The sequence below is a fragment of the Acanthopagrus latus genome, chromosome 21 (assembly GCF_904848185.1).
Source record: "Acanthopagrus latus isolate v.2019 chromosome 21, fAcaLat1.1, whole genome shotgun sequence".
NCBI lineage: Eukaryota > Metazoa > Chordata > Actinopteri > Spariformes > Sparidae > Acanthopagrus > Acanthopagrus latus.
Window position 1 is genome coordinate 21,413,099 of NC_051059.1, and position 22,234 is coordinate 21,435,332.

At 41.4% G+C, this 22,234-nt stretch overlaps 1 protein-coding gene across 2 annotated transcripts; it reads left to right on the forward strand.

The window, feature by feature from the left end:
* Window positions 1-373: 373 nt before the first annotated feature.
* Window positions 374-21,743, forward strand: klhl24a (kelch-like family member 24a). Of its 2 annotated transcripts, none has more exons than XM_037083847.1 (8): window positions 374-659; window positions 2,064-2,182; window positions 2,315-3,159; window positions 5,049-5,233; window positions 9,434-9,552; window positions 15,225-15,413; window positions 17,059-17,247; window positions 17,359-21,743. In XM_037083847.1, the coding sequence occupies exons 2-8, from the start codon at window positions 2,108-2,110 to the stop codon at window positions 17,557-17,559; spliced, it is 1,803 nt and encodes a 600-aa protein (XP_036939742.1). In that variant the 5' UTR covers window positions 374-659; window positions 2,064-2,107; the 3' UTR covers window positions 17,560-21,743. The 2 variants fall into 2 exon arrangements, with proteins under 2 accessions (XP_036939742.1, XP_036939744.1); XM_037083849.1 differs by lacking the exon at window positions 374-659 and adding an exon at window positions 817-835.
* The last annotated feature ends 491 nt before the right edge of the window (window positions 21,744-22,234 follow it).

Sequence of the window (22,234 nt, forward strand, 5' to 3'; positions counted from 1 at the left end):
AATATGAAACTATATAAATATAAGTTCGTGTAAGGCTGGTGTTTTGTTCATATCGAAAACTGTATTTAACGACATTTTAAGGTTGATACTGTACTGTTAACCGTTTATAGCAGTGGCGCAACAACACTGGTGTTATTCTGCGTGTGTTGCTCAACCTCTCCCTCTCTCTTCTTGTTGTGAACTTTTTCTCCCATAAAAGTTCAGTTTGTTTGCAAACAAAGGACAGCCACGTGGAGAACCCGGGGCGCTTGGGAAGTGTGTTTCTCCATGGGCTGACAGTAAGCGACAAAGCGTTTAATCGAACTCATTTACCCACAATGCACCGGGAGCACCAGCTGAGTGGGCGCAGTGGGCCGGATTTTTTTTTTTTTTTTTTTCGCCTGACAAGTATATATTGGGTCTGTGTTTACAGTGAGCTAGTTAGAGCTCTTTGTTTTGACCACTACCTGAAAAATCAAAATGTCCCGGCGAAGTTACAGTTACAGCCTTAACTGTCTGACATAACTGTTCGAGGGCACATGATATAAAAATACTGATAAACTTTTTCAGGATAGAGATCATATTTTTTTTTTCTCCATACTTTTTTCTGTTGTTGTTTGTTTTGTTTTTGCTCCACTTGCAGCTGACGAGGAAGCTTCATCTGGAAACTTCTGCATAAGGTAAACAACTTTTAGCACATAGCGGCAACATGTAAAAGTCTGAATTTAGTGTTGTTTCTTGCTTTTTGCTCGACTTTTGTCCCGACATGTTGAGTGAAGCGACGGCTCGGCTGCTTTATTTTTAAACTGTGTTGTCAACGGCTAACGGTCGGCACGAGGCAAGTCTCCTTTGTCCGGTAAACCGAGCTACGTGCTGTCTGTTCTGCCTGTTTACCTAGCTAATTATCTGTGCACATAACGATTATTTGTTATTAATACTTAAATATTAACGATGTAAAAACACATAACAATACATGATTATGTTTTAATACCCTAAAATAACAGTAAATAATGGTATTATTTTGTCATAAACCTCTGCCAAGTTCAATTTTATGCTACTTTATTTCTCCTGGACACAAGTTATATAAACCCGTTATTCCATTTGACGGTATTCGTTGAATTTTATGTCATTTGAGTGTTTTCATCCTCAGTGGATATGAGTCACCAAGTTTTATCTTTCATGCGTCAGACACCTGTGGATAAACCTGTCCTCCGGTCTTGGTGTGTTGGAGGTGCTGCTGCTGCTGCTGCTTGCACACAAAGCACGTGAATAGATTTAAAAATAACCCTGAGATAAATGACCTCACAGGAGCAAAGGCTAGACCTTCTGCCAACACATGCATATGGCCATAGATAACAGAGTCTAATGTTTAGATTGAACTTGAACTTGACTATTGGCTGTCCTGAATACACACAGTCTTTGTGAGGGTCAACAAAGGCACCTTGATAGTTTGCTTTAGGTGAGACAAAGAAACAAGACACATGTCGTAAGACTTCAGGTTTGACTTAAATACAATTTACTACTCACGGTTATCAATAGAATTGACTTGCTGCACTTGTTTACCGAACAGTGATTGTGTCTGATAGCATCCCTGCCCCCACTCTCTTTCAAAACAAACCTGACTGACATGTAGGTTGGCCTTCCAACCGTTGCTCAACCTCTCTTCCCTCTTGTGTGTCTTTGTCATCTTCCGCTTCGTGCAGTTAATTGTGCCGCAGGGCACAACTGTTTTGCACCATCTATGAGCCAGAGGACTTGACACGCAGATTCGTGTGCAGTTTTTATTCCTTGAAACGACTTGTCTTACACAGTGATGTAAGACAATTTAGCACTACCCCATGGGCTTGAGAAATTTGTTTGTAGGAGTCACATGTTTTTTGTATACACGCTTTGTGGCTATGCTCTGTGAGTGCTTTGTTTGGCTGTGGTGAATGTTCTCAATTTGTTCAACAGTGATCCAATTAAGTTGCTATTTATGACTTTGTGGCTGTCTCCCGACCACGTCTGATATGATGCCATACAAATCATGCACTTTACAGTAAAGTTTGCATAAGATTACCATTTGGTCTGCTCTCCATTCTCAGGTCATCTTAAACTCTAGAGGAGGTCTTCGTTGAAGGTGGCAGCCATGGTGTTGATTCTGGGCAGAAGGATGAACAGGGAGGACTCTGGGATCAGAGACTCACCAGCTGTCAAACGCAAGGTGCTGTCAAACAAACTAAGCAAAATTAACACTCCAATAAACATTACCTATGTTCTCTATCATGCAACTTATGTCTTAACAAGTCAATGCCACAATATTTACAAATCTTTGTACATGCTATTTTCCTCTAAGGTGTTTGAGGTTGACTCCAAAACTTTAGCCACCCAGGACATCTTGGACTTCTGTTCTGGCGCATCCCACTCAGAGGGCATCTTGCAGGTCTTCAATGAATTTCGCGACTGCCGCCTCTTCACAGATGTTGTAATCAGCGTGCAGGGCCGTGAGTTCCCTTGCCATCGCGCTGTTCTCTCTGCCTGCTCCTCCTACTTCAGAGCCATGTTCTGCAATGATCACCGTGAGAGTCGCGAGATGCTGGTGGAGATCAACGGCATCCTGGCCGAGGCGATGGACTCCTTCCTCACCTATGTTTACACCGGCCGCGCCAAGATCACCACAGAGAATGTCCAGTTCCTCTTTGAGACCTCCAGCCTGTTCCAGATCGCCACTCTGCGTGATGCCTGTGCAAAGTTCCTGGAGGACCAGCTGGACCCGTGCAACTGTGTTGGCATCCAGCGCTTTGCAGAAGCCCATTCCCTGAAGCAGCTAGCCAGCCGCTGCCGCGGTTATGCCCTGGCCAACTTCTCAGAGGTGGCTCAACATGAAGAGTTCCTTGACTTACGCAGTGAAGAGCTGGAAGAGTACATTGGGAGCGATGAGCTGTCTATTGGTAAGGAGGAGGTGGTGTTTGAGGCTGTGATGCGATGGGTGTACAGCAACGTGGAGCACAGGAAGCCCATGCTGAAGGCTCTGCTGCACCATGTGCGCCTGCCCCTTCTGCACCCCAACTACTTTGTCCAAACAGTGGAGGGAGACCAGCTCATCCAGAATGCTCCAGAGTGCTACCAGCTTCTCCATGAGGCAAGACGCTACCACGTGCTCGGAAATGAAATGATGTCACCCAGAACTCGTCCGCGCAGGTAACTAAAGTGCTGACTTGAGCTATGAGGAAGGCGACAGTTAATGTCACCTAGATGTTATCTACACAGGGAAGCAGACACTGGTTCATAAATCAGTTTGCCCTGTCTCTACACTTGAGACTGGCTTATGGAAATAGGTTGACTTGTTAGTCTCATGAAATGCTTTTGATATATCCTGTGCTTCAGTCTCACGAATGATGAATGTTACCTCTGCTTTGGTATGCAGCAGTCATTTTCTATTGTCAAAGAAGACAAGATGCAGTTTGATCTTGTCTGACAGGCTTTTTGTCTTGTCTCTCCACTGTGATGACAAAGGTCAGAGGTTGTTATGAAAACATGTATTTTTGAGCAGTGAGTCGATCTTTTACCCCACATTGTATAGTCAGAGGTTACAACCGGTGCATGAACTTGATGCTCCTGGCTTTGTTGTTGTTGTGTCTGAGTGTGTGTGTGAGAGTGAGTGACTGGGAGGGTTTTTGTGCTGAACAGACAAGTGTGTCATTGGCTGAGCCAGGTTTTGTAACCCTATTCTGAAATGGAAATGATAATGAGGGAGGCATTACATGTTCGTACACGGACCAGTTGGCTGGAAAAAAAAAAATCATGTGATGCAAGAATCAGCAATCATGAAATGTTGAGTCTTGTTATCATACCAGTGGTGTAACTCACCTGGCTGATGTGTTTGGTTCTGAGAATCCCCACCTGTGCACTTTGTATCTATTCTTACCAAATGGTGTCTTATTTCCGGTGTTTTTTTGTTTTGTTTTGCATGTTTCTTGTGTTGTGTTGAGTGTCCTGTTGGCTGTAGTGTTGACTGAAACCTTATGAATGAGATACTAAACAGACCATATGGTGGCCTGCTGCACAGCAAACAGGAGTGCAGCTGCCTTTGTGTGTTGGACCTGATGTAAGGGTTGTAGTGCTGGTGAGCAGTTGTCAGTTAATCAGGCTGCGTGAAGTTCATAACAGGTGTATTGTGTCAGTATCTAGGCAGATCTGTTCAGATCAGCACTGCAAGCCAATCAGACACTTAGTCTCCGCACTGTCGGCTTCGTTTGCCCTCAGGGCCAAAGCTGCTCCTGCTCAAAACAGATGCCTGCTTCTCCCCTTTCTGCGCCTACAGTGGGGCTTTTTTTTCTTTGGAAGCCTTTTAGAATATAATTAATCACACGCACAAACATAAAGTCAAACCGCTCCTTGGCTTTTTCGTCTCTTAGATGTATACAAGCCCATTAAACTGCCCTAATCTTCTACCTGCATCACATACTGAGTAAACAAAGAGAGAAATGTGGGTGAAGGTTCAAAGAAACATGTTTTTTGTACTGACTGATTGGTATATAGAATGTACTGGAACTTTTACACTGTGAAGCCGCTGGTCTTTTTTCAGCATTTTTCAAATGGTACAATAGGAAAAGAAGCTGTTGTTAATTAGATCCCCCGTAGGAAATGCTGTCATATCCACGGCATGTGTTCAACAGCCAATAATGGGAAAGCATTGTGATCATGGAAACTGAGCTGTCTAGCCCCAAGTGTGTTTGTGTTGTCCCCTAGATTGATACCTTTCATTGTAAGCTGAACTGTGCCTTGAAGATAAATGAAAAGATATTCATGTGGAAACCACCACTCTGTTTTTCTCCTGGCACAAATGTCTGCCCTCTGTAATTAGAAATCCCTCAAAGTGTTGACATGTGTATGTTTACATGTCTTCATACCCTTTGTATAGGCCTACACATATATAGCATTTAATTAGATACCAGATACCAAGTCTGTGATTTAAACATGCTCTTCTTCTGTTTGTGTTTTTATGAACTTGCTGATATTCCCCCTTCCACCTTTTAATTATCCACGTCTGTCCCTTCATCTTACCTCGTCTGCTTCCCTCCGTGCAGGTCGACTGGCTACTCTGAGGTGATTGTGGTTGTGGGGGGTTGTGAGAGAGTGGGTGGCTTCAACCTGCCCTACACTGAGTGCTATGATCCAGTCACAGGAGAGTGGAAATCACTGGCCAAACTACCTGAGTTCACCAAGTCAGAGTATGCTGTCTGCGCCCTCCGTAATGACATTCTGGTGTCAGGTAAGAGCCCTGCTACATTTGTTATTACCAGTTCAATGCCATGTTGATATCAAGGCTTGAAAAGAGCACCAGCAAAACTGCAATGCAAGAAGTATCTAGTCGGGATATGTCTGATGATGACTGACCGTCAATCAGATGCTGATTATTAGTAATCTCCGAGACTCACAGCCTGAGAAAAGAAGCTGCTCTAAAGTGTGGTGGTGCAGAATGACACAAAGTTAACTGTCTTTTGTCATAAGGGGCTGTCAGTATCAACAAAACAACAAGTCCCTAGTAGTAGCTTTAAGGTAACTTTCCATTGCAGACTGATTGGCTCTTATTTTTAACTTGTAACCATTCAGATTGTGTTGTGGACCGGACATTGAATGCAACTAAAGAGTCGAGAGGTGGCTGCATCAGAAACCAAGAAGCACATCTTTAAATTAGTTGATGTTATCGGAACCAGACTAAAAAATATATAGGATCTGATAATTGGTCAATCAAACAGTTTGGTGTGTCTTTTGGTAACTTTAAATCTAATCCAAAAGTTACAAATTACAAATGCTATTACACAGATGTCTTCTGTGCTTAGACTCTGTATGGTCTTGGTTGTTACAAAGTTCACCTTCTCTCAATAGTTGTAAAGATTGTGTCATCCCAAAAAAAGAATAATTTAATAGTACACACTTAAGGGCCACGCTCAGTGTCTGCCCATGCTCAGCTTGCCATCTAATCCCCCAGTGGAGCGGCAGGAAAGGCCATGGTGGCAGTTTGCCTTGTGTTATTTTTACAGCCACAGCCTGTTTGAGCTGAAGGAAAATATGAGAGCAACATCTGGATGTTCACTCTGGCCTCCGTGCTAAGAGAGCATTCATTGGCTGGCTCATTCCTCCTGACTTCCTTCTGCCAATCATCAGGGTCAGCACCTTTTTACATCGGTTCAGCAGCTTTCTGGGATCTTTGTCATGCAACAATCTAACATCCCTTTTTGATTTTAGACTTCACTGATACTAGCTTTAAATAAACCTTAATCTTAGATATTTTAGCTCTCATGGATTCCTGGCAAGGCTGCTGAATTTTTGGTCTTTAGCACAAGCCAAGTGTGGCGTAAGGCCCTTTTGGTGAAAACAAGATCTAGATTAAACAAGACATTAGTATGACATCATTCATCTCAGCTGATGAATGTGAACATGTGCTGTGTACACGACACAGTTCAGTCCGGTTGTTGGATGGAGGGCATCAAGGTTGAGAGTTTTTTTCTTCTTTTTTCTGTGAAGTTGTTTCCAAGAATATGCATCGAGTTCAAATGTTCCTGCTGGAACTGTTCATGCTCGAACATGCTTCATATGAGCTGCAAAACACTGCTGGACAAAAACAGCCGTTGAAAGATATAGAGAAAAGGAAAAAAACTGCAGAAGGAGACAGAAAAAAAAGACTCCCCTTCTCCCCTTCAACAGAGCTGCTCTCACCGTGCCAAGTCCTCACGTGTTCGCTATCAATTTACCCTCAAGCTCTGCCTGGAAAAGTCAACACGACCCCCTTCCCCCCTTGATTCTCAGTCTCATACACATACATTCACGCTATTAACCTACATTATTACATATTATCATCTTAATTGCAGAGTTTTTTTTGTTGCAACAGATGCCTTGACACATTAATCCCCTTATTTTTGTCTCGCACTCTTTCAGTATTTTCCCACACATACCTCCATTATGTCTGTCTGCCCCTCTCCTCACACTGGGAACTGGTGCAAATACCTTGGAGGGGCTCCAGTGTCGAGCACAGCTGCAGTTAGCTGTGGTCTTAAATAGCACGTTGCTCGACCGAGTGTACAAAACCCCTTAGGTTTTGTGCAGGAACAGGGACTCTATCGCATCAGTAACATTACACTCAGTGAGACCTGGAGTGGTGGACTAACACTGAAGTGCTTTGAGTTCAGGTGTACTTAAGATTACAGTCAACTCAATTGTTATCTTGATGTGTTATGTTTCGTTTAATGTAGCAACATGAAGTACATTTTTCTTTGCTCTCTTACCTCACTCCAGGAAATGATAGCATTTGGAAAATGTCTTAATCAGCTAATGAGCAGCAAAACACATGCACTCACATCACACATTACTGAGGGTTGCATGTTCATAGTCACAGCAGCTTTTGCAATAAAACTGCATGTAACTGTGAGCAATGCATAACTCCTAAAATGCAGTCAAAGGGACCTCCCAAAGTTACCGCCTCTTGTTCCTTCATAACAGTGATTAGCAGGGGGAGTTTTTGGGGGAAAAGACCACCTTTGGAATGTATTAACTCTTTAAACTTTTTAGGTCTGCAAGGCTCTCTTTGAAGCGACACAGCTCAACAACATGCAAATCTTTGGAAACATATACCTAAAGGGCAGCAGACTGTCTGACTCTTACACTATCCGGCAGATTATTGAGCAAATACATGTGGCAGACTAACTTCCTCCACTGTCTCCTCTCTTATAGTGCTACAGTATAATTTAGAATGGCTGACTATTATTTACTCCCCAACACGTTTGGCAGCAGATTTATTTAATCAGACTCTTTTGTCCTGATAAAAACACATGTCTAATAACCTAACCCACCTGTCCAGTCTGTCAGCTATGCAACAAAAAAAAACTCTTCTTTGTCTGCATGTGAATACAAAAAAGGCCTAGACACCTTTTGTTTACACTGGTAGTTTTTTTTTAAAGTGCCTTTATGATTGTTCCATATAACCACCCACATAGCTCTGTACAAATAAAACACCCAGCAGCAAGTTGCAGACACATAAGGGATTAAGACATTTTTCATTAAAGCACTTTCATCCCAGCTGTTAAAGAACATGAGTTTTGACAGTGAGAGGTGTGATTTAAAGGTGCATAATCTGTATTTTGTTAATTGATATCACCATGTGATCAGTTTTGGTCCCCATGTGAAATAACACACATTGTCACTGATCTCTCTGTTTATGTGCTTGAGTCTAGTTGGTATCTGTGCTACACCCAAGCTCCGAGGTAAAATTCTTCCATTATTATTATAATTCTCATTGATGGTTAAAAGCCAGCAGATAATTGCTTCCACATCTAATACCAGGGTGGGAGTCATAAAGTTCACCTTGTTTTTCCAAATGGATTTTTGGATAATTTATCCTTTTCAACTTAAAGCAGCTACAAAGAGCATTGTGTTTTGTTGAGTCCAGCGGCTCCTGTGGAAAGAAGTGGTATGAGCCTCCTGTTGTTAAGGTCTTGGTCTGGCCAACGTTAGCCAGTGATTCTGCTGCCATCTAGCAAGACAGAAGTATCCACTGCCGTACCACCAGACTACAGAGCAGCTTCTTTCTTCAAACTGTGACACTCCTCAATTCATCCTCATAATCCTAATTTAACAACCTGTTTCCCAGGGAATCCAGCCTGATAACAGACAATCTTCTCATTGTTTGGTTTGCTAATGTAGGTCATATAGAGGCATCAGCATTAGATTAAGCCTGATTCATAACCAGTAACTCCTTGTGGTGTACTGGTTCCTTAGTGAACCTGCATTTATTAACATCTTTGTCCATTGGCCATGCTAAACAATTAGCTTGTGTTAGCCACTGTAAGATTTTTTTTTTCCTCAGTCTGTTGAGAATCAACTCACAGGTGTGTGTGTCTGGTTGTGGATCAGCTATGGAGGGGTGGCTTACAGAGCGAACAAGGACGCATGTTAGGGCTAGTTGAAATTGTGTCGGCCACAGCGTAGTCTGGTCGCGTGACTGTTATTATTCTCTACAGCCTCTCAGAGTGCATGTTTACCCAGAGACAACAGATGAGCCACTCAGTCATACTTCACTTGCCCTGTTGGCTGGAAAGATCCTGATGAAGGCGTGTTCGCTTTGACGATCATTTAAAAATAGCCGGTTCTTGAACACAGGTGCATACATAATGAAACATGATACTACGTCAATGTGGGTACGTGTGTTTGTGTATCTTTACATAGACTACTATCAGTATTTGACTGCATGTGAGGAAACCTTTTATTTGCTAGGTGAACTCATTAGGCACCGGTCAACTCCGCCCAAGTTATAACATAAAACATTACTTTGACAGACATTTATATCTGATCAACTGCATTAAGAATGATGAGAATTTACTTCTACCACAACTACTCAAACTGAGCCCACAATTGTCTCAACTGTCATCTTGAATGTAAACTTTTATGTAGCATGTTTTTGTCTCTGTGTTTTTAGGTGGCCGTATCAACAGCAGGGATGTGTGGATGTACAACTCCCAGCTCAACCTGTGGATCAGAGTGGCTTCTCTCAACAAAGGTCGCTGGAGACACAAGATGGGCGTTCTTCTGGGCAAGGTATGGAGGGAGTTTCAAGCCGCGTTTACGCATCTATGTGTGTGTTTACCCCACTCTTGATGCCTCTGACGTAGGAACCGAAGTGTCAGATTTCACTCGTTGATAGCAACACTAAACAGCTGCCTCCAACATTATCTGATCCTCTGTATACCCCAAAGGAAACATTTTGATGCTTTTAATTTGCTTTATGAAATGGAGCGACTATGGAGCCGTAATCATAATGAGATAAGTGTTTTTGATTAATTTTCCTAATGGTTAAATTTTTAAGAAGGGGCACATCAGCTGTGGAGGCTTGCGTGGCTCTGTTGCTACGCCATACACCCTTAACTCAAGAAAAAACCAAAGCACAAACACTTTCAATAAAGCAAGCAAGTTTGGTTTCTCAGGAAATTAAGAACTCAGAGTCAGGTGTGCTTCAGAGGAACTGGAAGAAAATGCAGTTCATACACTCGTCTCAGTTACCTGTTACTAGCTTAGCTGAGGTAAAGTTCAAGGTGGTGTACATTCCACAATGAGGAAATTCTGTGGAGTCACTTCCTTTAAAGCCAATAACAACGTTCCATGGAACTATTGGACTGTGTCAGTTACATACCTTTCACAATCATACATCTCACTAAAAATACCTGCCGGCTGGGAGGAATTTGAACTCAGGTTTTGCATTCTTTGTGATGATTCACATTAACTATATAGTCCTAAATCCAAGTCACTCACCGGTGGCAGAAAAAAAGTCACACTGAGTAATTGCAGACCTATTTAGCCTGCTTTCTGCTTAACCGGTATCTTCCATGTTGGTCTGTGTATATTTGTATATGATGCATCCGTTCATCACCCCAGGGTTTGTAAACAACTGGTGCCAGCTCATCTTACACATCCCGGATACACAGGAACAGCTTCAACAGAGAGAAAGAAGTTTGTCTTTATCAATGCCAGCATATAAATGAGAGCCTCAGCTCCTGGAATGACACATGACCTACCCCACACATGTAAAATAGTTTAGTCACTGCTTTCAGTTACTCTTGCAAATTTTGTATTAAACTTTTCTATGTGCCTATGAATATCACCCTAGTTCTCTATATGTCAGATCCAAAACAGAGATCGTCAGTAGAGCTAATGTCCACATGTGAGCTGATCATCAATCCTCAATCTCTGCTTCCACTCTAGAGCTGTTTCTATTTACAGTCTGTAGTATAAGACTAGGTGGACATTCTTATTGAGGGCAATGGGAGGTTAATGGACCTGTGCCAGCACTTCACACTTCTAAGTTAAGGGCAAGATTCTTCCCCTATCATGTTGCTCACATCTCTGCTCAATCACGTAAGCTTCGAGTGGCCATAGATAAGCCTGATAAGCCTGTTAACACACACTGTGGCTTGCAAACGTGGGCATAATCTACAGTGTACTATATACAGTGCAAGGCTGTTCATGTTCCTATGGTATGCTGCATTCTAGTTACAAGAACCGGAACTCTATCATTATTACAAATAACTATGTATATACGTAACCTGTAAAATATTTGTAATCACATGTTGTGTTTTGAAATGCTCTATAACCAGATACTCAAGCCTGTTTTCATTTGTACAGACTTGATTCATAACAATTGTTGACCACTTATAAGACAATGGCATGTATGCCTCGCGAAAAGTCCCTGAACTGTAATTATCTGTAATTAGTGCCGTGTAAAGGAGGACAGCCATTGATTGTCTTGGTTGAGTATAAACAGAGATGACTCAGACCAACACACCACTGTCAAACAGTCATGTGTCTGCTTTAACCATCATGCACACAAGTACACACACTTGTATAGACACATAAAGAACATGAACCCAAGTACAAGTATTCTTGGAAAGCTTTGGGCTAAAACAGCACATTGTTTACTTTGTCAGAGGGGGCATGACTCAGGAGAGGGTCCTGTCATCTGCAGCAGTTGTGCAAACATACGGTTTTTATTTTTAAGGAGGTCTCCTTCGGGCTGATTTGAATTGAATTTTCAGTGACTTCCAAACAACACCCAAAATGCTTAGCTGCCTTGCCACAGAAACAACAAACACACGTGTGCCTTCAAACTCCACACTGGTCCTCCTCCTCCTCCTTCAAAGCAGTGAGGTAAGCAGCTGGACGATCACACGGTGGCAATAAAAGTCAGTAATTAACTCCAAAGTGAGTCATGCATCAAGGTATGGTGAAAACAAGACGACGGACATGGCTGCCATTTAACTTGACTCTTAAGAACTTTAAAGGAAGTTTAAACTTTCTGATCTGCAGCTGACTGTCATGCAAAAATTATTTCATGCTAAAATTAGACGGCATAGTAAAAATTTGTACCTTATATGTACTGTATGTACATACTGAAGTCCAAGGCCTGGCCACAACTTAGGAGTTAAACTGGCCAGGCATCAAACACAGCATATAAGATGCAGTGGTACATATATGGTGTATAAACACACACTTTTTTTTTTACCCTTCCTTTAAAAACAGATTCCTTGGAGATATTAAATCCCAACCAGGCTCTTGTCTCTGACCACTTCCTGTATCTGTCACACACATGTGGTTATGTCCTCTTTTTTTGCCCTTCCCTTCTCTTGTTTTCTTCTTTCTGAAGAACTCTTAAGAGTTCAGAGTCGAGTGGCTTCGTCCTGTTTGGTACCTTTGGTCTGTTACTGCCCAGTCTGCTGACTGAAGATGAATAATTCTCTGAAATTACCTTATTTTGTGTTAAGTGCATCTTGTTTTTTCATTTTTCCTCGGAACCGTGGCGTCTGCAATATTTTGCCCATTTGATTTCCTCACATCTATTCGCCAAAGGGTCAGAGAGAACCTTTCCAAAGAACCCTTATTGTTCTTTGGAAAGGTTCTGTTTTCATTCCAGATTAGAAATGCCTTCTTATCTCAGTTACGGACAGTATCTCTTGCGTTACGATGTATGTCTTTGTTGCTGGTTGTTCCTCAGAATTCAGTCCCCCCTTCCCCTGGGTTTGTACCCATTCATTTCCTCTTTCAGTCTGTAATTTCCCCTTTTGATGTTCAGCACAGATGCTCCAGTCACAAGTATGGAGAACTCACTGATGACTGCTGTAAACAAGCCCGTATAATGAACGTGTTTGCTTTTTTCACGCTGCCTTCCTCCCCACTAATTAAACAATTTGCATCTTTGGTTGATAAGTCAAATGTTTCTACTTTGCACACACAGGAACGCCTCCATTTGTCTTTCTATATTTGTGCACGCCATGCATTAGCTACATCCATTCACTTAGTTTTACCACAACCTTAGTCTTGGCTTCTAAAGCCAGTTCTTACTGTGATATAAGTACAAGAACACACACACTTGTCAGTGTCCTGCATTCTGTCTTGTCCTTGTTTCAATAGAGTATAAGCAAAAAATAGGTCACCAGTTGTTTTCCTCTCCCTGTTATGGCTGCACTTGGTGACGGCTGCTCTCATCTATCATAAAGTTTCACTCACTCTCTCTCTTTCTTTCTTTGTTATACTGTAAGTCTATCTTTCTCTCCATCTTTTCACTACTACTTCTCACTTCTCTGCGTGCTAAGGAAGCAGTTAATCATTCAGCCATTGTAAGTGTTTGAACGTGTTCTTTAACAAGGCCGTGAACGTTGCGTTTGGCCAGTGTTTCCACAGAGAGTCGTGAGTCATGTTAGCTCTGTGTTAATGTGATGGCCATATACCTCAAGTCGGTTTAGAGTATGTGCTACTATTATCGAACTAATGTGGAATGCGCCTTTATTGATATATTGAAAACTGGTGGGATGTTTTATTGAGTGACTGCAGAGTGTGGAGAGCAAAAAGAAAAGAGTGATCCAGCGCTCCCCAACCCCCACTCCCTACCACTACTGTCTTTAAACAAGGTAGTGTCTGGATATCCTCAATGGAGCACTAAAGGGTCAGTTCACATAAATGCTGAAAAACGTTTCTGTATTTGTCCCTGTCCTGTCCCTGTTATTCCGGATTATCCACAGAATTCACTGTCAACTGCTTTTACAGGGACTACTCTTTGGTATCAAGTAGTTCAAATAAACTAGAGCCAGACCAATATTTGATTGTTAAGGCTGATACCAATATTAGGTACTAAAAAAATCATGATATTGATATATCTGCCGATAAAAAGATACTTAATGGAGGCAAGATAATTTATAGTTTTACAAAAAACTATTGTTTAGAATAACACCAGTGTACTCAAACAGTAAACTTGCTAATTTTGAACAGCATATACACTAATGTCAGTACATCTGTGAGAGGCCCATATTAGCCAACGGATACATCTTTCAGGCTCTAAAGTGAATTGCATTCAGCAAGGTTTGAGACATGGTTTTTGGTGAGATATTGCTGTTAATAGTTTGGTCAAATAAAACTAGCATGGGTTAAAAATACATGAAACCAGCCCTTCAAAGCCAATGGAAAAACAAATGCTTTTAAAGCCTCTCTTAACATATTCAACTTGCATTTGATTAACTTTATCTCTGTGTGCCAAACACTCGTCCTATCTCTCTATTGTTTCTCTCAAATGTCTTTCATTTTTGGCAACAAACAACCAGCATTTATCACTTGCCATCAGCCGTATCAAGGAGTACAAAATAAACAATTTTCAGTTGATCCTGGCGCCCCATTGTCTTACAGTTTGGCAGTTGAGCTCCACTGAATGTGGGTTGGAGTGGCATGTTGTTTGTCACTGAAAACACATTGAAGTCAGATGGCGACAGCAGTACTTTTAGGAGCACCACCTGAGAAGTTAGAGAACAAGTTCACGGTGGTTTTGTTTTTCTCTGTATCAAATTTTCAGTTAAAAAAAGGCGGGAGTGCTATCAATCAGCCCAGGTGTTGATGCAAATATCCATGAACCCCATCCACTTCCGTCTTTTTGTTCCCTCTTTCTTCCACAGCTTTATTTTTCTCTCTCTTTCTCTGCCCTCTGCACTTGTTTGTGCTTCAGATTTTGTGGAGAGACAGAAACAGCCTGAAGGTTTTTATTGCATAAGAGAAGTGTTGAGCTCATAACCAGAATTGCCACCACTACTTGATCTCCTCTCCAGAGAATATTAATGAGGAAGTACAAATTGACCATACCGGATAATCAACCTGCTTTTTAAAAAAAAAAATTCCTGTTCTCTAGATACAAGTTTTTCAGTTTTTCCCCATACTTTGCACTCCAGGGGGGGTAGTATGTGTAACAAGAAGGCACGTGTCAGAGATCATATCTTATGTCAACACAATGTGTCATTGTCTAATACTTCCAGTCAGGTTTATGCATGTGTATGTTTTGTACGTTGTGTGTGTTCCTGGTTCAGGTTTGATTATCTATTATCCTACTGCAAACAAAAGAAAAAGAAAATGCGGCTCAGGTTTTGGCCTCAGGGATTCTTGCGTCGATACTGACAGTTAGCAGGAAGCGAAGTTCAAGGTAAGCAAATGCATTTGTGCCTGCAACAACAAGGGCAGGGATAGTGGTGCTTGTTCAGAAGCAGTACGTCACGTTTCCTCTGCACCTGATAGACTGGTTCTTGAAGTGCTGACGTTGAAACTATTGTTCAAACTCACAAACTAGTGACCTTGAATACATATGTGTTTCTTTTTACGTAGTATAGGTGGAAACTTGTATGTCGCACGTTAACATTACTCATAATTTCCCTAACTCATGATGTGTTTTGTGTGTCTGCCCTCAGGTCTATGCTGTAGGCGGCTATGATGGGCAGAGCCGCCTCAGCAGCGTCGAGTGTTACGACTCTTTCTCCAACCGCTGGACAGAGGTGGCTCCAATGAAAGAGGCTGTCAGCTCTCCGGCCGTGGCGAGCTGTGCCGGCAAGCTCTTTGTCATAGGAGGCGGGCCGGACGACGACACCTGCTCAGACAAGGTGCAACACACCAGACACTAAGGCACATAGTGGTGACAGCTAAGGGACTTTTTGTGTCTTGTTTTCAGTAATTATACCCTTAATAGATAGGAGGGCTGTGCGAAGGCACATTTTATTCAAAGTATGCTTTCAAATGGGTTGTGAACTCAAGTTGAAGACAGGTATGCATTCAAATAAGGCAATGCTTTTAAATAACAAGCTTAAGTGTCATGTTTGCAGTAATGATAAGAGAAATACATTGACAGACTGCATTATTTTTATGTTTTAAGTGAAGGATAACACGTTAATAGGGCATACTTATCGACCCTCCTACTGGCAACTGAAGAGACAAAGTAAGCCAAGCCAAGTGTTGTGGCCTAACCCAGAGAGATAACATTTTTCCTTGGTAAAAAGATGCCAAAAATAAAGAGGTACAGATATCCACAGAATCAGAGACTGCACCTCTTCCTGTTGAACATCACTGATTGGCAGTTCAACTGACGTGATAACGCTAATATCCTGGTCAGTCTGGTTGATCCTGATAAAACTGTGCAGTATTACAGGTTTTGTTTCACAACAATGAGTCATATGTAAAAACGGATACGCTTAATGAGATGGCAATGATGTGATGTGACATTCTGCTAATTTGAATAAAACAGAAAAAGATTGCAAGTCAGATCTTACACTTTTGACATGCCAGCGGTGTCTCTGTACACTCCTGTGACCCAAGAGATCAGTGCTTGACATTCATTGTGTTTTGACTGACAGCCAGGATGTTGGTAGTAAACAGGAAGGTGGTGGCATTTGCAGGAACCCAAATTTCTGTAGAAGCATTTTCTTTTCCTCTATGGAATAGTTGGTTTGTTTATGTCTACACAGGCTATAAAACACACATCCACAGACAGAGAGGCAGCCTGATAAGAGTTAACATCTGCATTTCTCTAATGGCATCTCTGACCTGGCTCCACGTGGCCTAAAGGGACAAGAGATCTAGCTGGCTGTAGTTCCTTAGAACTACTTATCGCTGGAGTCTCCTCACAGGGTCATTAACATACATCCCTAAGGTCCTTTTCCGTGTTAGTGAGATCTTGTGTTCGCGTTAGCTGGAGTCACGGACAAAGCTGTTTTGGAATGAGGCTATTTTAAAGAGAAGTGGGCGAGAGAATGCTTGGATTGTACACTAAACCCACATAAAGTCAGGCATTTGTCTGCCCACAGAGCAGTCAGTAAAACCTCAGAATGGGCTACATATATTTCATCTTTTATATTGAGCAACTACTTTCCCACCACATGGTACATATTAAAGACATATGAGGAGTATGTCCCTTTTCTTCTCACTGCACAGTGTACAATGAAGCTGAGTGAATGTCCTTGACAGTGCAAGAAAGGAAGAGGAAAAGAGAATAATCACGAGCAATAATAGAATAGATGAAAAATATGAAAGTGTCAAAATAGGGAAATGTTATCCAATAGTTTACATATAACATTCCAGGCTTAACAAAGAAGAAACCACACAGTCAGCTAACAAATAATAGAAATCTGAGTATCCTATCATCATACTTAGTAATATATACAATAGATTTACAAACTCCAATCCTGCTAAAATATCGCGCATTTGTCATGCAATTTGTTATTCAAACTAACTATTTGTAACTGTATATCACAGGTTCAGTGTTATGACCCAGAGACAGACACTTGGTTGCTACGGGCCAACATCCCCATCGCCAAGCGCTGTATCACAGCAGTGTCCCTCAACAACCTGATCTATGTGTGCGGTGGTCTCACCAAGTCCATTTTCTGCTATGACCCCATAGAGGACTACTGGATGCACGTGGTTCAGACCTTTAACAAACAGGTATTGGAATTGAAGAAATGCAGATACGAAACACTTGAACTGTTACAAGACTGAAGCCGCAAGTGTCATGCTAAGCTGCTGCTGCTAATTTCTCTCCCTACCTCCCCGCAGGAGAGCTGTGGCATGTCAGTGTGCAATGGTAAGATCTTCATCCTCGGCGGCAGAGGGGAAAGCGGCGAAGCAACAGACACCATCCTGTGTTATGACCCGGCTACGGGTATCATCACAGGGGTGGCAGCCATGCCACGGCCAATCTCCTACCACGGCTGTGTAACCATCCATCGCTACAACGACAAGTATCACAAGCTCTGACCATAAACAAGCTCGAAGAGCAAACACACACGCATGCACACACACACTAAAGAACTTCAGCTCTTCAAGTTCACTCCATGCACAGCACAAACACAAACACACACACACACACACACTTCTTTCAAATGGGCACATGTAGTAGCTCAGTCCACAGTATCATTGAGCTAATTTATTTTCTCACAGTGTCATGTAGCAGTACTCATCGGGTGCTCTGAATCTTTTGCTGTTCTGTACCATAATTTTAGCTCCTCTGCCAAAATTGTCAGTAGCGGATAATGTTGATGATTTGTGTGTAGCCTGAGCTAGATTGGAGTCAGATCAACACGGCAGACATTCTTGCATAAGTAGTGATGGCACAAGGTGGGAAGTAATGGATCATATGTGAGAGAATTAAAGAAAAGTGCTAATGATAATGAATATTGGACTGATGTTTGAGGCACGATAACTTGTTGAATTACCAAAAAGTACTTGTTTTGATTATCATATAATTGTAATTAGAGCTTGGAGATTCATTCTTAACTTTAGGATCATCGAGGAGCTCTTCATAGAGCTTTCAGCAGTGTCCCATCAGGGTCTTGGGATCACACCTTCGCAAGTACCATTTGCTGAAGAAGGCCAATGAATAATAAATATTTTAGTATTGAATATAAACATTTTATTTCTAATTTGATACTGAATAGGGCTCAAACCCCTCATAACGTTTTTTAGTATTGATAATCAACTGAGTCCTCTCCGAACACTGTGCTTTCACTACTGTGCATTGTAACTTTTACACTGTGATCTCAGTCGCTCATGAGCTGAAATGGTCACAGAGTGTACTTATGAACAAAATAGTGCTAAAAAGCCCTCACAAGAATGAGCCAAGAATGATCTGCCATCCGAATAAATGTATTTTATAATGCACAGATGAGCAGCCAGGTCACGTTTCTGACCCCACTGCTCTCCATGCAGTTACACACTTACAGGTAAAGAACATACAAGAAGAACTATCCTCCGTTTTTTTTTTAGCTCTTTTCCTCGAGACTCTAAATGACCTGATAAAATTGTGGTAAACAGTCAGTCAGCTGCTCTTCCACAATATCAGTGTTCATAGATACAAGTTGGTCTCGCCTGTTGACCTACAGCAAGGTTGACAGGAGAGTTAAAAAACAAAGGCTGTACGAAAATATTGGAACATAGCCACTGTTAGCTCTGCACCCTTGTTTCCTTTTTCCACACTTCTCTCCACGTTATCGCCTCGTTCCACTTCCCATGTGTGTTTCCCATTTTCTAGCTCCAGCTGTGTCATCACCTCACAGTTTCTTATCCACACTGATATGTCCCTTTAAGCTTTACTTTGCTCCATTATAATAATTATTATTACACTCATTACTGACTTTTTATTTTTTTATTTTTTTTAAGTTATACTTTTTTATATAATTGAATGTGTATTGTATTATAGGTAGCTTTAGTGTGTCAGTTTCATATCAATGTGTTTGTTGGTGTACTGGGCTTGTGGGTGGTTTTGTAGATGTGAGAAGCCTTTGTAGATCAAACTCGAAGACTGCTCTGAATAAGTGGTGTGCATGTTTGGTATGTATGTATGCCCATGTGTGACTTTTACGACATGGTCTGGTCTACGTTTGTTGGAGCCTAGGAGGTTTATCAAAGAGCCCGTTCAGACTTGGCATTGACTCTGCATCTCGGGTGACCCGATCACAAGTGGACAGCTCTAAATACACGGGTAAATGACCACCAACACACATTCAAGCCACTTGTCGAGGTGGTCTGGTTTGCATTTGACCACGTATCTTTTGCAGTGTAAACACTAATGTGTGGCAGCATGCCAGTGTGAGTCCTGGGCCATCTTAAAGGGGCCACCCACACAACTTTCGTCCTCTGTGAGACAACAGAAGAAGCCACAACAACAGGTGTAATGTTTTTGGGCTCTCTTACGTGCCAGTGTAAGCAGCAGATTTCCCCACACTAGTAACTGCAATAACCCCAGGCTCCCTTGAAAAATAACACAATTTTGAGAGTTATTGAGTGAAGAGAAACTTGGTGAAACAGCTACGACAAATTGTAAATCACTCCACCTTCTTGTAAATTTGGCATTACATTTAATACTTTAAATTGTTTCTTTCCTTGTTAAAAGTTACCAGGTGTTGTGATATCGCGGTGCCAGCCTGTCTGCTACTCCGCATCTTACCTGCCAACATTTAGCAGCTGTATGAACGCACTGTTTAAGATGGTTTCACCATTCACACTAAATGCATTGAATAAATCAACATGTTTATTGATGGTAAACATGTCAGATTTGTACAAATACAGTGAACAGTAACCAGTGTAGGCTGCTTTATTGACGCCTGTGGAAAAAGTCCCCAGACTTCCACTTAAAAAAATGACCCAATTTTGTTAGTTTTTTAGTTAAGATAAACTTGGGAAACGTTTGAAACTTTACTGTAAATTCTGCAAATACTATACATTAATTTCTTTCACTCTCTGTGTAAACACATCATACTGCACTCAGTTCTAAACAGGTGGTTAAGTGAGATCTGATCACGGGTGGTCACTCAAGTCATGTTAATGCCGGGTTTAAAAAGGCTCTTTGAATTCTAGTGTAAACACTGCACTACTGCTCACTTCTGTCAACAGAACTTTTCACACTGATAGTGGCACCTCTCACCTGTGCGTTTACATGTCAAGATGTAACTCGGGGTAACCATAGATACCTCCAGGTGTGTATGTGTGTATGCGTGTTAATTGGTCAGCTAAAGGCGTAGGTCGGTGTAGCAGTGCTATGCCTCGCGCAGGGAAGAGGTTAAGAGTTCTGAATGACGAGGACTTGGGTGATGTGGCTCATGGTCAGTAAAAGTCACCTTTTACTTACAATAGGTGTTGATAGACTAGAGATATTGCTGTGAATATAACTTTAATATGTTTTCTTTGTTTAATTTGTATTTAAATGTATCTCTCTTGTTTTTTTGTGTTTTTTATTTCTGTAACTGAGAGCCCCAATTGTGCACTTTGACAGAATCCTGTTCAATGTAGAATACAATGATTTTCTTTTTTTCTCTTTTTTTTTTTTTTTTTTTTACTGTATCAGTAAATGTTCCTTGCTTTCATGTGACATATGGTAGAGGCAGTAAAAGGGCCTGTCAGCTCCTCCTGTTGGCTGCTACCTGCTAGGGCTCTGATATATTCTGACATACCGACAAACACTGCGACAGTGTTCAAGATCAGCAAGTTGGTCAGTCCACCACACTCGGGAAAAGTGTAACGTCATAAAGATAACAAGATGTGCTTCCATCTGTCAGTCACAGAGACAAAAACAGATGGAGGTATTTTCGGCTTAAACCATCCTCCGGGCGTTTTCCTAGAAGGATGAGGTCCAGTGTCAGGTCTTCAGCTGAAAAAGAAAACATCCTCAGGCCCACAGACACTCCTCTGTGTAGTAGCATACTTAGGGTAACTCAGGAGGCCAACAAGAGGAAGCTGAGGGGTAAGAATGTGGTGAAGCAAAAAGAGTGGCTGTTAGATGAATAGAGAGAGAGAGAGAGAGAATTTGAGTGTGTGTGTGTGCATCTGTGATTTCACTGAGTGTTTACCTGAAATTGTCTTGTGATGTTGATTCATTGATTTTTAACTATCAGCTACATAGAGGCTTTCCAATGTTGTTTACTTTGATAAAACTGTTTTCTTTATTATTTTTGCTAGTTGTGGTGAGTTGTGTGTTGGGACTGTGTGTTGCCGCGATATTTTGACTCCCAAATGCAAATGCCGTGCCTTTTTTTGATTAAACTCTGAACATGTGAGCATTTAAAATGGATCGATTGGAGTTTAATATGAATGATGTAAACCAAAGTGGATTTGATTCAGTCGCAGAGGCGACTCTGTCGAAAAAGCTTGTCAATGGGTGAAGTGTGTTTGCATGCAAGATGGGGGCTTTGACCTGTTGCAGAATGCTGCCCTGCGTTGCCGTTGATAAAAGATTAATGAGTGGGGGGGGGTTAAATCCTATCGTTTTGATATAAAGGTTTTTATAAATGTGTGTATGATGATGTGATCTTTTAACACCACTTTCTTCTCAGAGGGCTTTTTGTCTAACTGCGAGAAAGCTTTGGATTTTTGTAAACTGCAGTATGTTGAAATGTAACGGTTGTGTCAGAAAAACATCAATAAAGTTTTTCTTTCTTTACACTTCACACTTGTGTCCTGTCTCTTCAGTAACGAGGGTTCAAGAATGAAATAACCATGTAAACCACCCATAGCTGCTTAACCATAATTTAAGCTAAGTTTGTACTCACTCAGAGATACCAGCCACCCAAGTACATATTTTCCATCAAGATCCATGCATTATTATACCATTATTCCCTGAAAAAAAAAGGGGAAAAAAAAGTTAAAAAATGATCTTGTAACTTTAAAATTAGAGAGAGAAAAATTCTGAATCTGCACCAAAATATCAATGGGGTCTGTTTTTTTAAGACCCATCCTTCATCCAAGATTTGTGGAAAACCGGTTGAGTAGTTATTGTGTACTCCCGTAAAATAAAAAATATTATTAATGAGGTAAAAGGTTAGGAGAGTTTCGTGGCAAGAGAGTTTTTAAAATTGAATGCCAGAATGTATGTCATCTTTTTTTTCACAGTGTTTTTCACTGCATTGTCAGTATGATGGTATGCTGTGGTGTTTATTAT

Coding starts and splice junctions, on each gene's coding strand:
- klhl24a (XM_037083847.1), top strand. CDS start 2,108: ATGGTGTTGATTCTGGGCAGAAGGATGAACAGGGAGGACTCTGGGATC. Junction 3,160..5,048: donor CCCAGAACTCGTCCGCGCAG/GTAACTAAAGTG, acceptor CCCTCCGTGCAG/GTCGACTGGCTACTCTGAGG. Junction 5,234..9,433: donor TAATGACATTCTGGTGTCAG/GTAAGAGCCCTG, acceptor CTGTGTTTTTAG/GTGGCCGTATCAACAGCAGG.